Source organism: Equus caballus, chromosome 13 (assembly GCF_041296265.1).
Source record: "Equus caballus isolate H_3958 breed thoroughbred chromosome 13, TB-T2T, whole genome shotgun sequence".
Taxonomy (NCBI): domain Eukaryota; kingdom Metazoa; phylum Chordata; class Mammalia; order Perissodactyla; family Equidae; genus Equus; species Equus caballus.
The window spans coordinates 3,463,377-3,483,994 of NC_091696.1; the positions used below are offsets into that span (position 1 = coordinate 3,463,377).

At 53.0% G+C, this 20,618-nt stretch overlaps 1 protein-coding gene across 4 annotated transcripts in view; it reads left to right on the forward strand.

The window, feature by feature from the left end:
• SDK1 (sidekick cell adhesion molecule 1) overlaps positions 1–20,618 on the forward strand; it is an 857,904-nt gene that overhangs the window by 745,099 nt on the left and 92,187 nt on the right. For all 4 annotated transcript variants that reach the window (XM_070231391.1, XM_070231392.1, XM_070231390.1 and 1 more), the window contains exons 26-29: positions 2,652–2,767; positions 4,389–4,578; positions 6,635–6,733; positions 20,065–20,259. In XM_070231391.1, coding sequence (XP_070087492.1) covers positions 2,652–2,767; positions 4,389–4,578; positions 6,635–6,733; positions 20,065–20,259 — 600 coding nt within the window. The remainder of the gene's footprint in view (positions 1–2,651; positions 2,768–4,388; positions 4,579–6,634; positions 6,734–20,064; positions 20,260–20,618) is intronic.

A 20,618-nucleotide genomic window follows, 5' to 3' on the forward strand; every position in this document is an offset into this window, starting at 1 on the left:
ACTGACAGGCGCGAACAGGTGCCTTTGCTGCTTTGCGGGCACACTGGCTGACCTGCCCTGGCAGCCGATCTGATGCCTGTGTTCTGGAGATAGTCAGCGGAGTACGTAGAGAACGGGAGGGAGAAGCTGCAGCCTCCTGGGCTGTCAAAGCAAGGAATTTTCTCTTTCTTGGAGCTGGCAGCTGAGGTCTCTGCCCTCTAGGATGCCCTCCGTGACTTCCCCTGTGGGGACAAAGGTGGACAGAGGTGGGTGCCGAGTGCCACCCCCCCACCCCCGCCCCAGGCTCAGTGTTTCCCCAGCGTCTTGTCCTGTTAGGCATGACCACTATTCCCTCCCTCACCTTTGTGTTCAGAACCCCCAGGTGTGGGAGAGACCCAGTCAAGCCCACCAGATAACCCAACAGCGCTTCTTCCCCCGCATGCGTGAATCCCGGGACTTCCTCTCAAAGACCGTGTTAGTTTCCAAGAGCTGCTGTGAAAAGGCACCCCAAGCTGAGTGGCTCCAAACAATAGAAATTTATTCTCTCAAAGTTCTGGAAGCCGGAAGTTCAAGATCAAGGTGTCAGCAGGGCTGCACTCCCTCTGAAAGCGCCAGGGGAGGTTCTGTTCCAGGCCTCTCTCGCAGCTTCTGGTGGTCCCTCGGCTTGTGGCAGCGTCACTCCAGTCTTCCTGTGGCGTGCTCCCTGCCATGTGCATGTCTGTCACGCACGTGGCGTTCTTCTCATAAGGACCCCCGTTGTATTGGACTAGGGGCCCGGCCTACTCCACTAGGACCTTGTCTTAACCAACTACGTCCACAACAACCCGCTTTCCAAATAACGTCACGTTCTGAAGTATCGGGGATGTGGACTCCAACATGTGACTTTTGAGGGAGACGCAATTCAACCCATAACAAAGACCAGATCACTTTGGTGTAGAAAATCTATGGATTTTTGGAGAGCAGTGTCACTGTGCAAACCGACGCCACTTTCTATATTCAGACAAACTGACCAACAGCTACCTTCACAGTCTCTTTGCTACAAGGAGGAAGTCCTTATGAATGGGTGAACCAGTGGGTCTGTGGATAGAGGGGAGAAAGCCCCCGGTGGGTGTACTGTTTCAGAAGTGCATTCATGCATCTCACTGTTCATAGAGCCGTGGTAGGCCTGCCAGGGAGAAAGGGGACTGCACTCCCATATGCCGGGCCCTTCACAGCATTTCATTCCATCCTCTTTCCACAGGGATGGTGGTGAGAGTCCCATCATTTCACTTTCATCAGAACAAATAGCCATTGATCACCTGCTAATTGCAAAGCCGAGTGCTGGGCCCCAGGATGGGGGAGAGAAGATGGGCTTGGAACATGGGTGGGCTGGACCTAAGCATTTCACAGATGGGACGGCCGAGGCACAGAGGGGCCGAGCAGCTCCCCCAGGTCACACAGCTCAAGATTCTCTGAGTCTGGTCTTATCCAGAGCCTGCGAGCTTCTCACTTCCCTGTGTGAGCCTCAAGACCCCCCGGCGTCAAGTGGCGATTTTGCCACTTAGTGGTAACCGAGGGCAGGCCACGTGACCTCTCAGAGCCTCCGTCCCCTCATCTGCAGGTCATCTTGAGGGTTGAATGAGAAGGTGCTGAGTCCTATCACGGGTTACATACTTGTGAAAGGCTAGAAACTTGAGGTGTTCGCCTGGCTTTCAACCGTGATGGCTTTGCAGGGTGGTGTGATCAGGCCGCAGCTGAGGGCTGCCCTTTCCTCAGTGCCTGTTCTTGAGGGGTGCGGCCCTCACTTTGCCGGGGACCTCCCCAGGTCCACCATTCCCCGTCTGAGTGATGTTTAAAGTTTAAATGGGTCCACGAGAAAATTCTCGAAGCAAATTGAGATTATCTAGAATATAAAGTGCTTGCTTTTAAAGTTTGACCGTTGTCTTTATACACAGTACATCTGAACCTTTGCAAACGTATCAAGACAAATTAGTTCAGTGACCTAAGTCAACAGAAGAGAATAAAAACATTACGTTAAGGGCACGTGGGTCGAGAATCGCACCGCTTGCCTCCATAGGCCCATCTCATTGTAAAAGAAGTGTTCATTGAAATGGAACGTATGCACTTTCCTCCAGCCTTAGTTTCCCCATCTGTAGAACAGGGTGGTCATAGCTACCTCACTGGGTTATCGTGGGGATTAAATGCGACTGTGCATCTGAAGACGCTGAGCACGGGGTGCACGTGGGAGCATGCAGTAAACCTTCCCTCCCCCTCGTGTGGCCCTCACGTCGCCCCTCTCCAGCCCGCCCGGCCCCTCACCAATCCCACATTTAGAGATGTCAGTGAACTGGAGTCTGACGATGCGGACTTCCCACCTGAGAGAAGAGTCTGCGGTTCCCACAAGTTCATATAAACCCAGACGGAGGAAACCATTTCCTCGCTGGGTGGACTCAGGTGAAACTGAGCTCCTCAATACTCAGGATTTGTGGAATTTGTTGCTAATATTAAGGAGATTTACATTTCTGTTATACCCCTGCACTTTAATCTGATCACAACAAAGTGCTCAGAACACACCGCTGTCTCAAGGACGACTTGATTATTTGGCTAAAAATTGGACCTCTATTGTAGGAGCCTCTAGACTTGGGTGCCTGTCTGTTTAACTCACTTAAATCTATTTGACTCGTTCTCTGCAGTTCCTTCGGCCGCCCCGGAAAACGTGTCAGCGGAGGCCGTCAGCTCGACCCAGATTTTGCTGACGTGGGCTTCGGTACCCGAGCAGGACCAGAACGGGCTCATCCTGGGCTACAAAGTATGTGCTAGGGCAACCTTCCTTTGCTTGAGCTGTGATAGTGCCACCTCATGTCACTCCCCCAAACCAATGAGCTTGTATTTTCTTCCAGACCTATCCACTGGCCTGTCTCATGCTTTTCCCATCAGTTGTCTCATCTAAGCCTCACTGTAGTCTGAGGACTAGGCGTTGGTAGAACCTCTCACAGAGGCCAAAACAAGGCACGAACGGTAGCCAGCTGCTTCTACTCTGAGGCTGTTTCCTCGCTGGTCAGTGGGAGTCATAATGGTAGTGAGCTCAGAGAGGGGATGTGAGAATGAGGTGGGGTACTTTATAAAGCGTGCCTTGCTCATGCTAGGTGCTAAACGTTGTTAGATAAGTGCATGCACATCTGTCCGTGTGTCATCACCACCCTGCTCAGACCTAGGCAGTGCCATCAATGGCAAGAGTTGACCACCTCCCAGCTTCTCCAGGAGCCATTTCTGGGTTTAGTCTTATGTGCATTTGCCCAGACCCTTAAAAACCTGCTTCTGTTTTTGTTCCATCACTTAGGTGACGAGTCTTTCTCCTCCTTCTGGTCCTCAGCTCACCTCCCCCAAGCAGCAGAATGAACATTCCTGGCACCGGCCAGCAAGGCCACACTTGTCTTCTGTGCTGCCACACGGATTTGCAGCCTGTCTCCTCTGTGCTTTCCTTAATTTAGATCCCTAGTCTCTGCTTTCCCCACCTGTTCTCATGTCTCTCCTCCCCTGGGCATTCTAATGGCTCCCTTCTGGCTCCATCAGACATGGTGATCCCACTAGACATGGCGAGCCCATTAGACATGGCAATCCCACTAGACATGGTGGTCCCACTGGACATGCTGATCCCATTAGACATGATGATCCCCTTAGACATGGTGATCCCACTGAGCGGGTTCAGTGACCAAAAGGCCACCACATACCTGGGTCCTGGAGAAAAATACTTGCTCTGCTGCTTCCAACCTCCTCGCTGATGACCTCCTTCTTCCTCAGCCTTCAGGGTCACTGGCCTTAGGGACCAGTTCAGGGAGGGTGAGCTTTGAGTGAGGACTCAGGAAATAAGGAGGAATAGGCGAGGCCGGGGAGGAGAGCATCTTAGTATGGCTGTGCCTGCAGCGTGGGCAGCAGCAGATAGCCCAGGGGGCCCGGAGCCTCAGGTTCAGGAAGAGATCAGCAGCTCTTCCGAGGCAGGAATCCAATTTCCCTATAAGCTGGGAAACGGAGAGGGCTGCTGGCTCCTTTTGTAGGAAGCAGAATGTCTCTGCGTTCATAATTGAGCCCTCGTTTCAGTGGCTGTGGTTGGCACGGCTGCCTTTGGGTATCTCAGATCTTGCAAATTACAGCCAGGCAGCCAACTCATTGGCTGGGTCATGACTCCAGCTCCCCTTCCACTGTGGGGTATAATTGCCTCATTGCCATCCTGCCCACAAATGCCAGTGTATAGAAATTAGATCCACAGGCTTTCCATACTGTGGAAAGTGGCTTTTCCACTCTCCCCTCTGTGGGGGAGAACACACCTGGCTGGTTCTTGCCTTGTGGTTGTGAGCCCCCAGTGCCCGCTGAGGCCCCCTCCTAGCACACTGCATACCCCTGACCACCATGCGTGTGTGTTAATGCTCCAGATTCTGTTCCGGGCCAAAGATCTGGATCCCGAGCCCAGAAGTCACGTCGTGCGAGGGAACCACACACAGTCGGCGCTCCTGGCAGGTCTGCGGAAGTTTGTGCTGTACGAGCTCCAGGTGCTGGCCTTCACCCGCATCGGGAACGGCGTGCCCAGCTCGCCCCTCGTCCTCGAGCGGACCAAGGATGATGGTACGCCTGCGGTTGGTGCCCCGCTGTCCCCCAGGCTTGCTTTAACAATCCGAACAATGGGGATGGTTGTCATTTTCAACTTAATTTTCACACTCCTTTTTTTCAGTTGAAGAAAACAAAACAAAATTGTTTTTCAGCCACTGAGCGTTTATATGGCCAATTTCAGCCTGGAGTGAATTTTTACAGCCTAATTATGCACCTATGCAGAATTTCCATCATGACTCTGCCATAGGCAACACCATAAAGGCCAGGCGGGCTGGGGCCGTAGACCATCAGGCTGCTCCTCTCGGTGGTGTCTGCTAAGAAATCCAGCCCGACCTGTGCGCCTCAGTTACCTCCCGCTCTCGTCGTTTGTGTAATAAGAGATAATTAGAAGTTCCCCTATAGAGTGTGGTGGCCTCAGGCTCCCAGGGAGCCTGGATCCTGGGCTTCCAGCCCTGAATAACAAGTACAACTTGGTGGCTTTGTTTTTCTGGACGTCTAAATCATCAGTAAATATGTTTCTCCACTTTGCAGATGTCAAACCCTTAAAGGTTAGCTCTTTCACATTTCCGTTATTAGACAGACTATAGCGAATACGGCAGGGGGAAAAATACTGATCTTCCCCCAAAAAACCACCCCAGGGACCAGAAGCATCTGACAGAAGGGAAACCACCGTAGATTTTCATAAGCATCTTTCCTGACGTAACTAAATTAGCCCCAAACGGACTCTGAGCGCTGAGTTGGAACTTTCTCTCTGTTTTACTCCCCTCGATGAGAGGACAAAGCCCGCGAACTGTTCTGTTGGTCTTTCCCCAAACACGGAATCTCAGGGCAGGTGGGGATCCAAGATGGGGAATGTGACCTGCAGGTTATTTTTTTGCAAACTGTGTGCAGCTGGAGTGTGTCCCGGGGCACACAAAGGAAACGTGAAAGGGGCATTGTAGAAACTGTTCCTCAGTTCTAACTGTGCCTTCCTAAGTGTAGGCTGGCAACTCACGGAATGATATTTCTTGCTCTCTCACAGCCCTAATGTGAACACGTTTTTCCTCCCCCTCATTTCAGTGTGATCCAAACCATCACCCTTGGGGATGGCGCCAGGGATCGGCACCACGTCAGACTGACATCAGAGTTTGTGTGAATTGGTCCTGGCGTGTGGTCCTGTGGCCTCCTTCCTAGATTTATTTTACCCAAACACAGAGGTCATGATACACGTTTAAAATTTAAAATACTGTTCTCAGCTTAATAGCTGGAGGCAGAATTCAGCAGTCGTGGAATGACTGTAACACACATTATTTTATTTTTGCATTGACTGTTCCATGCCCATTGCCTCTTGCCTGGGAATCAATCAGTTATTAACTTCCGGCAAGAAGTCCTGATACTGGCCACACACTTGCTTATCCATTTAAGTAAATACATTTTACGAGGGCAATGACCTTATTATTCAGCAGTGCCACAAGACATAACTGCTTTTTAAATTATTGATGCACTGTACCACAGAGGAGAATTATTATACGCATTTGTGAACATCAACTCTTAATTTTCTGGGACAATGCAGGCGAGGGGTAGTGTGCGGAAGAGAAAAATCGTTGATTATACACGTTATTTCGTCAATAATTGTAACCTCCATTTAGAGTTGGGAGGGACCTTAGGCTGTCTTCTTTATCTAACACCTGCTTTGCAGATGTCAAGCCCAGCAAAGGGATCAGCTCAGACTGGCAAAGTCTTTACTCTCAACTTGATGTACACTCCGCTGTGCCATTTAGCCGCTGGCCCACCAGCGCCGTGTGACTTACGCTCACAGCACGCCCAGCCGAGTTTACGGGCACTGCTTTCGAAACCTGGAAAGCGGATGAGCTGGATTCAAAATAAGGTGTTTTCTCAGCATCTTTAGGGAGCCACACAGAGCCAATTAGATACCAAAAGGCATTTGCCTAAAACTTCAAGTGTTTCGCCCGTGAATGGCAGTGACTGTGCTTGGCTCGCCCACAGAATCCTACATATAACTTTGTCATTCGACCAAACAACATCCCAGCGCTGCCTGGATCACACACGGGTTGCTTTGCTTTTCCTTCAGCGCCAGGCCCGCCGGTGAGGCTCGTGTTCCCAGAAGTGAGGCTCACATCGGTGCGGATCGTGTGGCAGCCCCCGGAGGAGCCCAACGGCATCATTCTGGGTAAGGGCACGGCCGTGGGGAAAGAGTTCACAGCTCAGAGAGAAATGACAATTAGATTGATTTCGTCTCTTTTTATTAGATGTCTAAGAAGTTAAAAAAAAAACCCTCCTGTCTCCAGCAGCCTTTTCTGGACTGAGGGACGGCAGACCCCTCTCCTGGGGCGAACTGTGAGCTGTGCTCTGAGGTCTCCTCACAGATCGAAATTTACATTTCGTTAACCCAGGATTTCTTCCATTTGTTCACGGTTTGCAGCAATACTTCCCTTCGGCTCTGAAATAAGCGGGCTGTTTTGACATGTGTTTGGAAAACAACAGGCTAGTTTTTCACAGAAGTTATAGACCTGGGCTCTGCTCCCAAGTTTCTGGAAACATCTTTCTTTGGCTGCCGAGCTTTCACCTAATCCTTTTGAGAAGTTTCCAGAGTGAGTTGTGTGCCTTAGGTCCCAGGGTTATTGTTTACTTTTCACTTTTCATTCAGAGGGGCAACTCTGATAACGTTGATGAAACGCCTTAACTTTTCCTCGTTCCCCAAAGGCAGTAAATTTTATTTTAAGAAATCATCAGTTCAGGGCTTTCTGTACACCGGGCATCCTGGGCGAGTGGGAAGCGAGGCGTGAATGAGATGCGCCCTTCTCGAGATGCTCCTGGCGCCGTGCGGGGAAGACAGTAATAATACAGGGGGCTGGGTAATGTGATGGTGTTTCAACAAAGGCCCCGCGAGCAGCTCCTCCTGGGTGACGGGGGCTCGGGGAGTGGAAGGCTGTTTTCAGGCTACATCTTATGAATAAGTGGCTTCCAAAGCCTTGGAGGAAGGGAAGAGAGCATCCGCTCAGCCAGAACAGAAGGCCTTTTGCCTGTGGGAGTGTAGACAGACCTAAGAGTGGCGATGTGGCTGGGCTGGGCTGGGCCCAGCCCGGAATCTCTGCTGTGCCATGGAGAAAGTGGCCCACAGGCCCGGGCTGTTCAAACTTGGCATCTCAGGGCCAGGGTCCCAGGCCTGGTCTATTTCTCCAGACCCAGGTCAGCACTCAGATGAGGCATCTACCCATTCCTAGCCCACAGAAGAGCCCCAGCTCTGTTAGCTGCTGTCCTAGTGATTTACTGTAAGATTATAAATCTGAGCTTACAAATAGCTAGTGAAATCCACCACTTCACTTGCTCTTGATGTTAGGATTCTAAGATTTGGTTTGAAAAAGGATTTCAGTTCAGTAAAAAAAAAAAAAAAAGAACTTTGAAAATCTGTGCTGAGGGCGGCAGGGAGTCACCGAGGAGGCTGAGCAGCAGAGTGACATGATGGGATTTGTCTTTTGGATGGTGACCGGCAGCCATGAGAAGGGCCAGCGGAAAGGCAAATATTTGTCTGTCGAGTGCTGCCTCGTTAAGATGGGGCCTGGGGCACTCCCCTGTCATCTCCGCAGGACGGCTGGCCGTGGCCCTCCTCCACTGGCCTCTTCCTGTCTGCGATTCTCGGGGTTGCTAGACAGAAGTGTTTTGCTTTGAGTACAGCATTTCTAATTAGGAGCTGCAGGTTCTTGCTGCTAAACTCACGACGAACAGCTGTAGAAACCTCTGTGAATGTGTGCATTTCAGATCCTGGCCAGCCAAGAGGTGCGGGCCAGCGTGTCTCGGGCCCTGCACCCTGAGCTCCAGCCCCAAGGGAGGGAAGTGGCCTGCAGAGCAGATGGCCTCACAAAAGGGTTGCTGGAGCCCACTCACAGGCAGGGTCTGCCCTCACAGCGGCGCCCAGGCTGCAGCCTGTTCTGGAACACACAGGGCTACATCTGATTGCCCATGGATGTCCCCACCATCCTGTGACACGGGAAATGTTTTTAGAGCATAAACGTGGAATCCTGACCTGTCGCTTACGGGCCCAGGAGTCTGCAAGCATGGTGTTCTCTGTGAAGAAGCAGGGGCTCCTCGGGCTGCTGAGGAAGGAGCCCTCCCCGGCCTGGCCTTGCAGCCCCGGGCTCCCACCGCCACCTCTGTCAATACTCGGGGCAGGTCCTGACTCTATGGTCATCTCTGTGCCCTCAGCGTAGCCGTCCTCGACTGATAAGAATCAGTTCTGACAGTAGGACTGCAGGGAGATGCGTAGGAGGAAAGAGCATCTCGCGTGTGTTTCTCTCTTGCTGTGGACAGACCTGCCCTGTGATTCTGATGCCGGGACTTAGAACCACTCATCCAAGGTCTTCCTTGCAGACAGGGGGACTTCTGACCTCACCAGCACTAGGCGGTGGTACTAGCCTGGTCCTTTGCCAGGAAAGACCCCCTTCCCAGGCCTCTCTTCGTCCTTCGAGAATCCTGTGAGATGTCATCTCTACCTAAGGCTCCCTCCACGTCCATCACTACCTGGGTTGGGTGCCTCTCCTCTGTGCTTCCCCAGCCCCTGGGCCCCCATCATAGCGTGTCTCTCTGTCCAAACGAGACCAAGAGCTCGTTGTAAAATCTTGTCACTTACTTTTAAGGGGGTCTCTAACGTTTGTTTTCCTGATTATAAAAGCGCTGATGGAATTCAGGCCACAGTGAAATACCATCTGACGTTCATCAGATTTAGAAGGGTGGAAAGTCTGGTAATACCCAGTGGAGATGAGGACATGGAGAAACAGCATTCTCAGATGCTCTCGAGAGGAATGTGCACTGGTACAGCCGCTCTGGGGAACAGTCTGACGCTATCTAGGAAAGGTGACGTGTCCGCACTTGATGTCCCAGCAGCTCTCCCCTTCTTGGTCTTACACCCTAGAGAAATTCCCACACATGCGCCAAGCAGAAATGCACAAGGATAGTCATTGCAGAAGCGCTTTAAGTAGCAGGAGAAAGAAAGAACTGGAAGCAATCTAAATGTCTGTCAATAAAGCAGCAAAAAGGTAAATTGTAGGCTTATTCACAGGGCAGGAAACCCTGGAGCGATTAAAATAGTGAACGAGATCTACACGTATCAACGTGAGTGAATCTCACAAACATCTGGTGAGTGAAAAAAAGCACATTACAGTATGAGAATGTTTCTGTGCGTTTAAAAAACTCTGCAGACATTGCTCTCTATCATTGATGGGTGCACAAGTAGCGAAAGTGTAAAAACGTGGACAGGAGTACACCCTGAGCTGAGACTGGAGGCTGCCTCTGTGCGCGTCTGTGTCCTCATCTCCTCGTCTTCTGAGGACGCCAGTCCTGTTGCACTGGGCCCACCCACGTGACCTCCTTCACTACCTCCTTAAAGACCCTGTCCCCAATAGTTTCACATTCGGACATCCTCGGGGTTAGGACTTCAGCATATGAATTCGGGGGACACAACTCAGCCGTCACATGCCCTTGACCATCTTTCTCTTGGGGATCCATCCTTTCCTTGCTGATTCCTAAGTGCTCTTTACACTTTGGCAGCATCATACGTACCAAGTGACTGAGCACCCTGACCCCATTTGGTGCCATGACATGGGGTAAGGACCTTTAGCTCCACAAATATTGACGATTATGATCATTAAGAATATTAACTGTCATATATGTTGCAAAAGTTTTCCCTTTTAGTTTTGGTTATAGTGACTGTCACATAAACGCTACGTTTTTACGTCATCAACTCCGTCTATCTTTTTCGTTGTGGATCATGTAGTTGCCACCGTACTCAGACAGGCTTCCTGGGCTGGGATGTAAAGATCCCCCAGGCCCCCTAACAGGGCCGCCGTGTTTCCCCCCGTTCTTCACCCTCCCTCCCCACCCTGGACGTGGAGAGCTGTAGTGTGAAATCCAGTCGGCAGTTACTCTCGGGCACCGTGTCCACAAGGGACATCATGGCGGGATTGTGGCATGCGGGAGGGTTGGCTCGAGGTTTGGCCTCTTCAAGTTACAGAGGGTAAGACACAGAGAGAAAAGGCAGAACAGCCACTTGGCCTCACCTCTCTCAGGATCTGACGCAACCAGCTGTTTTCGAGAAGCTTCCTCTGAAGCTCCAGGCAATTATGGTCGGCACAGCTTATATGGCATGCGTCACTGTGGCCTCTTGTATTCTCTCTGTGTTTAGACACTGCGTTACAGACAGGCCGAATGGCAGAGTGGGCAAGCCTGCGGACACAGCAGCCACACTGCCCGGGTTCTGTGCCTCAGTTTCCCCATCCCTCAAAGGGGAATAACATCCGCACTGCGGACACAGCAGCCACACTGCCCGGGTTCTGTGCCTCAGTTTCCCCATCCCTCAAAGGGGAATAACATCCGCACTGCGGATACAGCAGCCACACTGCCCGGGTTCTGTGCCTCAGTTTCCCCATCCCTCAAAGGGGAATAACATCCGCACCTCCCTCGTAGGGTTAAATGAATTGTGCCTAAGGAACTTAGCACAGCGCCCGCCACATAGGAAGTGCTTGATGAACGTCAGCTTGGATGCCATGGTTATGGGATATTCATCATTTCTCTTGGACAGAGGGCGCTGGAGGCCCTTCGAGTCCGGGGCTGGGTTCAGGGCTTCCGTTTCAGCGAGACGCTGAGCACAGCGTCAGCATTTACCTCGTATTCACCAACGGTGTGTTGCGTGGATTTATCCTTCATCACCCTGGTTGCTGGACCAGAGGCTTCATGCTGACGAGAGACGGAGAGAACCTAGAAAGGCAGCCTAGGGGCAGGGTATAGGATGCTCCTAAGGTACCTTGAGAGGTTTGGATTTTGATCCGTATCCCCGGGGGCCAGTGAAAATCACAGGAACCTAGGTAAGGAGAGGGTGGCATTTAAATACCCTGAGCCTTCCGACCACGGCAAAACAGATGCTAGATAAGACAGCGCCGTGTCTGCCTCGAAGGCAGAAAACATCGCATCTGAGCCTCTTTTGTTGTAGTGGCATTTAGTCGTAATTGTAACAAATGTTGTCTGGGTAACCTGTCACCTGGATATTGTTACAGCTAGCACACCAAATTGTAGATGCTGTAGGAGAGATGGGAAAACAATTTCTAAAGATTCGGATTGGTGTTCACGGGGGAGAAAGGAAAACATCCTTTTGCAAAACTCACTCTACATCCAGAGACCTTGAATCAATGTTCCCGCACGGGCAGCGCGGCCTCTGAGTACATAAACACCTCAGCAGCCCGTGCTTTTGTAATCTATATCAAAACATGTTCTTGCATTTCCAAAAGAGATTAACAGCATGAGACACCGGCGGGCACCTGGAGGGAAAAACACTTGCTTATTTGCGTAAATATTTTACTATGGAGAGCTTTTAGCATTTCGAGCCTTCCTTTGGGGGATGCAGCGGGAGCCACCTGGGTACCGTCCCTCCCTCATTCGCCACCACTCAGTAAATGCTGTTGAGCGAAAGTGACTCATGTGCTCCTCGCACCCACGCGGGGCTCCCCCACCTCCGCCAGGTTGGAAATCTTCCTGCCTCCCGAGGGCCTAACATTTACCTTTAGCTTATTACAAAAGGCCTTGCAAGAACTCTGCTGAGAATGAGGAGCTCAAGTGACTAGAATCCGTGTTTGCAGATGCATCGTTTTCATCCACTGTTGCACTTCTCTGTTCCCAGCCCTCAAATGGATAAGCTATAAAACCAACAAGCCAGCCGGCATCTGGGCTGGGCTGGCGCCGGCCTCCCAGGGCAAATCAACTGCTGTAGGTTCTCTGAACAATTCATCGGTTTTGGGGGGGCTTGTCGCCAGGCATGCCCACCAACAGTGGCTACAAGGGGTCAGCAGCACTGTGCCCCACTAGCGGCCTTTGCTTCGGGAACCTGAGCATCAGGGCCCCCCTGGCCTGTTACCAGACAGGTAGCTCTCAGACGGAAGCCCCTGTTTGCTCAGGAAGCACACGGTCCATCAAAGGCTTGCACGCCCGACAGCGTCTGCACACAACCCTCCAAAATGGCTCTGGGCATCAGTCTGCAGTCCACCCAGCTGACCGAGGCGCTGGGACCCCCTCCCACCAAAGGCCTCCAGTCTACAGACTTAGAATCTCGTTTTTGTGTCTCACAGTGGATGGTTCTGGAACTTGTCTCATGTTTGCAGTGCACACCCTTTTTCAGTCCTGATTTTCCAGGTGCACAGCATGTCCTCCATCTTCTGGGCGTGTTCAGAAACCGCTCTTACTCCACAGTTTGAATCTTCGCTTTGGATCGGTGTTGCCCGTACTAGGCCTTGCCCCTTGAATGCCTGTATGATCATAATTCACCCACAATCTTAAAAAGCGGGCTTCTCTCGGGCCACATTTTACGCCCACTATTGATGCTGCGCGTCCATTCCTTCGTAACACACACCACGGTCTTCTGACCTTGCATTGCTGAAATTCGACACGCTGATGTTTCAGATCTTGCTGTAACCGTAATTGCATAACTAGCCCTTTCCACCGAAGCGCTCTTATCTCTCAACACCGTCCATCATTATTCTCTAAAAATGCAAGAACTAGTACTCAGCTGCTGCTTTTTGCCATTCATGTCAAGAAAAAGGCTCTGTTCTATTGTCCGTTGAGTCTAGGACATTTTAAAAACATGTCAAGGCAAGATATAAGTATTAATCTTTATGCTCAGCAGACCACAGAATGAGGACTAGAGAATATTACGCTTATTTTAGAGCAAATAGGAAGATACAAATATAACCTCCAGGCTGAGGGGTTTTCTCCCAGTGGCTCAGTGTGGGAACTGGATCAGAGCTAGAAATAATAACCCAGATTTCCTGCAATTAGGCTCAAATGGCATTGTGCTTTGCAATTTACATACATTATCTCACAGTCATCACCGAGGCTGCACCAAGTGGATATCACCGTCTCCATGTTACAGTGGCAGGAGCTAAAGGTCAGAGGAATCCGGGCTGCTCCTGCTGCAAGCAGCCCCTGTTCCACTGAGTCGTGGCAGGTCCACACCAGGGAATGTCACACAGTCATTCAAACTCATGTTTCTGAAGGAAAAAAAATGCTTTTGATACGTGGTGAGAAGATAGCAGGATAAAAAAACCCGTGTTTAGAGTAAAATCAGTTTTGTTTCAAATTCGTATGCATAGAAAAATGATGGCCAAGAAAAATCCCCGAGACGGTAACAGTGATGGCTGAGCAGTAAGGTTGCCTTGTCGTCGATGCCATGTGTGGTGTCCACTCATGGAGCCCAGTACTCGCCGCCCCACAGCCCTCTCTACAGCTTCCAAGGGGCCAGCCTCTGTGGCTGTGCCCGAGGGCTCTCTGCAGTTGGCCAGGCATTTGGGGGAGCTGCCCCCCACCAGCAGCCCTCGCCCATGACTCCTGGGAGTCGGTGGAGCAACGCTGCAGCCCCCTCCACCCACGTTCTCCAGAGCTCCCAGTGCGGCGGAGCCTCCGGTGCCCAGAGGGCTCTCCACTTCATAGCCCCTTCTGTCAGCTCCTTCCCTTCCCGGCCCACTTCCTGACCCCTCTCTTCTGTTCCTGAGTCACCTCCCAAATCAGCCGTTGACTCTGGGCCGTCTTGGAGCCGGACCCTCAGGATGCAGGCAGGAATACCCATAGAATACAAGGTACCTCGTGTGGGGCGGAGCCCCCAGCCCCTCCACATGCCTGCCCCGTGTAGCCAGCTCAGTGCTCGTCTCCTGGCTAGTTTATCCAGCGGAGACCCATGACGGGCCCGTAAAACATGACATTCAGGGTGTCCTTGTCCTGGTGTCACTTCCTGTCCTGGCACAGTTACCCTCCCTTGGTGTCCTGGCTGTTTCAGACAGCAGAGTGCTCTGGCGTGCGGCTCAGCCAAGGGCTGCTTGCACTGCGGTGGGTGAGCCAGCCTGCTGCTTGCAGCATGTCTGTCCTCCTCTCAGATGCGCAGCTGTGGCTCCAGGCCCTGCGGCAGGGCACGTGAGCCCAGCTCGCCTGACCTCCTTCTTGACGCGGTACCCCAGGGCTCTGCCGGACAGACGCTTTCTGAAAGATCACGCCCTCTCCAGATGAACCGTCCGTCGCCCACGGAGCTTCTGCTTCACTACTGTGCTTGAGCGGGGCCCCTGGCACCACGATGAGCCTCTCGCAGTTTCTAAATGCTTTGCGATTTCTTCCACTCTTTCTCGATCACCTTGAAAACATCCTGTTGAGCAGCCAAGCTGTTTGCTATTTTGTCTCTCTTCTCTTCAAATTGTCCGAACCCTATTGTGTTAGTAGAGCAGGAAGGAGCGATGGAAACATCAGGGCCTCTGGGGAAGGATTGGGACTCCAATGCCAACAGACCCCAACTCTGTCCTCGGATTACTGTGTGCCCCCCGCCCCACCCCATCCTCAGGTGTAAAACGGAAACATTAATACGTGCCTTGTGGACTGTCGTAGGCCTAAATGTGACAGGTGTACGAGCCTGACTACAGAGGGGCCAGTAGTGGGGCTAACTGTTCCACTATCCAAAGCTGGAAAGGAGAGGCCGAGAGCCGTACTGGGGTTGGGACTTGCCCACGTGAGTAAAGACTAGGCTGGGTTAGGACCCAGGGGCCCCTGACATCCTGCTATGTGGTCGGGGCCCTCTGAGAGAGGAAGAGGAGTGAACACGGAGCCACATGAAGGAAGCCTGCATGGGGCGAGGCGTGGACAACGTCAAGGTCCCTCGGGGTTGTGCGCCGGGGAGGATGGGAGAGAAGAGGTGGAGCCAATGAGAGAAAGTGGACCCGAGCCAGCAAGGCGAGCAGAGATGACTCACAAGGCAAGACCAGTTCCCATTTAATCCCCCAACTGTGGGATTACAAAGAAATGCCTTTGAGCAAATTCTTGACTTTATTGCAGGATTGTTAACTCTAGCAGCAGAATAACCTGGGCAGAGAAGAAACATGATAAAGATGGAGCGACAAGGACAGCACATCTGTAATTGTGTCCTGTTCCCGAAAGTGTGTGATTCCTCGTGAATTCAGACGTGTTAGGTGAAAGGTGGTTGAATTAGTGAGGAGTCTTAGCTACACACACGCGACTCCAAAAGACGAAGGAAGGAATGACGGGAACTCAGGCTGGCTGCGTCAGGAGGCCTGGGAAGGCCCACGTCCACTGCCTGGCAGGGCCGGGCTCTGGGGCTCACTGGTGCTTGGAGAGCGTGATGGAGCTGGGAGTTCTGCCTCCCGTCGCTGTCCTAGGTACGGGCGTGCTTCCTCACGCTGTGAGGAGAACCCTGCTCAGCTTCGTGCTACCCGGAAGTTCAGTGTGTGCAGAGGCCCGAGTCCCAGACACATACAAGAATCTGTTCTAATGCGGAGTGAATTCAGCTTCTTTGGGGAGGACTCTCGTCCCTTTACCACTAGTTCTTCGGATGGCTGAGCTCACTTCTGCTGGATCACGCATCACTCTTGAGGGCTTTAAAATAGTCTATTTGATCATGTTCTTCTTATTGGTAATGTCCATGTCTGCCAGTGTAGGCTTTGTGCTTGATTATAAAGCTCGGTTTGTCTTTGTGAAATATCTTTCCTTAGTTTCTCTCTTTAGTTTAGGAATATGCATATGACAATGACATTGGTCAGCTGCTTTTCGTACTGGGCACAGACTGGCTTTCTTCCAGTGGTCAGGTGGAGGTCAGGGGTCATTACCCAGGCCCCTGGCTGAGCCCGGTCTTATATGAGGCCGGCATCAGCCTCTGTATATGAACCACATTCCCACGCGGATGACGCTGCCCTGAGAGAGAGGCCGGCCTCCACCCAAGCTGTGATCTCTCCTGTGTGCCGAAAGTGGGCATCTGCTGAGAGCGGACATCGCTATTCACCCGTGGTCCCGCTCCAAGTGCCGACAGCATCAAAATAATAATGTGATTTGTAAGGCCAGAGGAACATATATTGAGGAGGTTACAGGCGATGTAAGAACATTGGTTCGCCTAACTTCATATCCGTGGACGTCAAAAGATATAGTTCAGAATTAATAAATCAGAAAACAGAGTTATGAAAGTATTTAAAAATATAAAGGCACATACTCAGAGAGAAATAAAAGAAATAATAGACCTAATCAAAGCTGTGTGACGGAGGAGGCGGAGGCAGGAGGAGGGGAAGCATGCTGGTTTCCCCATCGCTCACAGTGAGGAGTCGATAGACGCCGTCCGCAGAATGAGGAGATTGAGTGGACCGCATGAACTGTCACTCTCACGGTTAAGCACTAGAAGAGCCAAAAACAGATGACAAACCTTCGAAGGATCAGAAGGGGAAGCAGACATCTGACAGAGCAGTGCGACCACAGAGATGTTAACAAGGGAAGCAAAGCCAGGACAGGGTGCATGAGGTGCTGCTGTGGGCATAAAAGAAGAGTGCGCCTTCATAAACACTCTTACATTTCCGTAGTCTCAGTTCTTGCCTGAAAGATACACAAGAAAGAAACCGGCAGCCATGCCTGCCCGGACAGAGGGGTCCATGCGGCGTGGGGCAGGGCGCAATGACACTATTTATCTGACACTTGGGTACTATTTCTGAGCCATGTGAATATAACACAATTCCAGAAGTAATAATAAAACATTTTAATGTAACATTTTAATGCCTTTTTTTAAAAAACAAGGCAGCTTAAGCCCAGAAGTTTTCCAAGACGAATATTAATTCCATGAGAAGAGCTGCTGTTCGCAGTCAGCAGGCAGCCAGCCAGAGACGCTGGAATTGGAGGAGTCCCCCGGCCCCCCAGGAAGCGGAGGGTGTTGGGTGACACACACGTCAAGGAGGAGCTGCTCTCACGCAGCACCTGCTCTGTGCCAGCTCCGTGCAGAGCGCGCACCATACTCATCGAACAAGACCGGGCCTGACAGAGCTGGGGGGGTCCCTCCTGGGGTGAAGTGTCTGTCCCCAGCTCCTAAGCGGCCTGGTGGGAGCTGGACCCGCCTCTGTCTGTTTTGCGTCCCTGTGCTGCCTGTGTGGGCGGAGCTACCAGCCCTCAGGCATCTGCGGAACCAGCCCAGCGTCATGCCTGGGTGAGGCCCTCGGGGTGAAATTCTGCATGTGGTCGTGATGGAGAGACGGCCGGAACACCAGGCGGAAGACTGCAGGGGAGGCAGCATCCTGTGGCTGTAGAGGGTGGAGAACTGGCCCTGGTTATTAATTTGCAATAATATTACAACCCAGAGTGACCGTGTGTGAGTGCTCTGCCTGTGCCCAGTCCTTACTGCCATCACCTCCCTCGATCCACCAGCAGCCCGCCAGTGAGGCATTTCCCGTTGTTCTGCCCCGTCACAGAGTCTAACACACTGAGACCAGAGATGCCACATCACCTGTTCACAGTCACAGAGCAAAGCCTTTGCAGAGCCTGCACTGCAGCCCAGTATTTGCGCCTCTGAAGCGTGTGATTGTCAGGCCCAGCACTCTGCTTCCCCTTGGGAAATATGCTCCTACCTGGTAGGCATCCAGGGACACATGGTCCAGAGTAACCAGGACCTAGCAAGGGGGGTCTCCCTCTCCTGGAAGATGGGGGTGGATGTTTTCTCTTCACAGGGACAGTATGATTCGGTGGAAAGTGAAGACTTTGGAGCCAGACAGACTCAGAGCTCCAGTCCCGGCTCTGCTGGCTACTTCCTGTGTGACCTCAGGCAGCCTACTTACCTCGAGGGCTTCGTGGCAGAATGAGGATGCACAGAGTACCTGATGGGACCGTTGTGAGGGCTCGGAGGGCTAAGGACTATTGGGAGTTCGGCAGGAAGAGCTCCACTGCGGTGGCTGCAGTGACTAGGTTGTCCTCACTCTCAGGATGCTAGGTGTCCAGGGGTCTCAGAAGGGTTGGGTTGCCTTTGCACCTGAACTCCAGACTGTCCCCCTGCGACTAGGCAGGGAGAGAAAGGTGGGAGGGAAGGTCCAGGAGGAGGGCTGGCTGGGCATCTCTGGGCTGCCAGTCATTGGTCAGTGAATGGGGAAGGACAGTGAATGGCCCAAGGCCAACTGGGCCACATCCGGGAAGCCCAGGGATAGCCAGTCACCATGGTGGGGAGAAGAGACCAGCAGAGGCAGAGCAGCAGCTGTGACGGCCAGTCAGGGGCCCGAGTTCAGGGTCCTGCAGACACCTGGGCCTGGAAATGGCCATCATTGTGGCCAGGGCAGGGCATGCCATCCCCCAGTCCATGTGATGATAGTGACGGGCAGTGGTGGGGGGCTAGGGTTCACTCTATGTCTGGCCCCATGGAATCGTCTTCCTGGCCTCCCATGGGGTGGGCGGGGAGAGGCTCCTTGCGTAGTTGGACAGTGACAGTGTGCCGGAGCTGGGAAGATGCTGGTAAGCTTGGTCCCGGTGGAACCAAGGGACATGGGAGAAGCAAGACCAGGAGCAGAGTCGAAAAGACCGAGGGTGGGCAGGCAAGCTGTGTTGGATTACCGAGGCCCGGTCACCGTGGCTTTATTTCTGTAAGTGGCCGTCCCAGCCCCAGGAGGACAGCATTCAGCTCTGCTGGCCGGGTCCCCATGAGTCCCTTGTTGAACTTGATCCGTTTGGCTGTCATTAGTGTTTGTGGATGTCGCAGCACCCGCCACGTCTGGTTTCAATCGGCGGGAATGCGGCTGGACCACGATTGTCTGTGGGCCCGAAAGGATGCTGTGCGTGCCGCATCCAGGCTGGGTCTGCACGCTGGCCCTGCCTCTTTGGAGCGGGGAGGGGCTGTGGTGTGGCCTGCTTGGAGAGGTTGGATCCACCCCAAGCCCTTGGTAATCAAGGAGCTTTGAGAGATGTTCTGAGCGCGGGCCCTCCCTCAACTGATTAATGAGCACCCTCCCACTCCCTTGGTGGGAGAAAGATTGTTTAAAGTGGAGCCCCCAGTTCAGAGCCACCACGGTGGGGCCTCCAGGGGGGGTGGGAGCAGAGGAGGGGCAGGAACACGGGGCGACAGGAGGAAATGGATGTGCGCCGTGCATCGGCTCTGCCCTGGAAGCTGGTGATCTGCCGCAGGCGGGGCAGACGAAAGAGAGGAAGGATAAGAGATGTGAGAGCCAACTGGCACTCCCCCGCCATGCCGCCTGCAGCAGGCCATGCGGTTGGAGAAGGGCACTTTGGAGAACTTCCCAGCGGGAGGCACTGCCCTGGGCCCAGGCGAGGGGAAGGAGGTGCAGGTGGGCGTGGAGGAGGGGCAGAAAGAGTGATGAGCACTCTGCACTGCCCCATCAGAAACACCCGCTGGGCCCTGTGGCGTTCTCTCGGCGTGCCATGGCCACAGGGAAGATGAGATCATTTTCACATCTTGTTCCTGTGAAGGATGGAGAGGGGACAAGTGTGATGGGGGACCGGCTCTCTGAGGCCCTCCGCTCATCACCATGGGCTTGACTTCCCTCTCCAGGGGCACGATGTCTAAGACCTGGTGAGAGGTGCCAGGTGAGGAGGGAGACAGCAAAGAAGCAGAGGGCTGTCGGGGTTCCCAGGGCAGGAGTGATTACAGGGCGGCAGGAGGGGGTTGCCCGAGAGAGTGTAGGAATGCTGACCGAGTGGCCCTCCGTGCCCCGCCCACAGGCTACCAGATTGCCTACCGCCTGGCCAGCAGCAGCCCCAACACGTTCACCACGGTGGAGGTCGGCGCCACGGTGCGGCAGTTCACGGCCACCGAGCTGGCCCCAGAGTCTGCGTACATCTTCCGGCTGTCGGCCAAGACGAGGCAGGGCTGGGGGGAGCCGCTGGAGGCCACCGTCATCACCACTGAGAAGAGAGGTGAGACCTGAGGCCCCGGTCCCGCTCACGGCCAGTAGGGGGAGGGGGACAGGCTCAAATGGGAGCCAGGGACATGGAAGGCATGCAGCCTCCTCGCTCAGGCCCAGTGGTCTGCGCGGCGGGTGGCTGTGGGAAGTGCGGGTTTATGAAGCACCCACTGAGCCAGACCTGGAGCTGGGCGTGCTACCATAGCATGCCTGCATAGCCCAGCGTTTACCACGTGCCCCTGCTCTCACCGAGGCATGATTGTCCAGGTTTAAACATAGAGACGCAGTTCAGAGAGGTTGTGTAACTGGTCCAGGGTTGCATAGAGTCATCATGTTTGAGCGCACGCTCCCCCAAGGCAGGCGCCTGGTCTC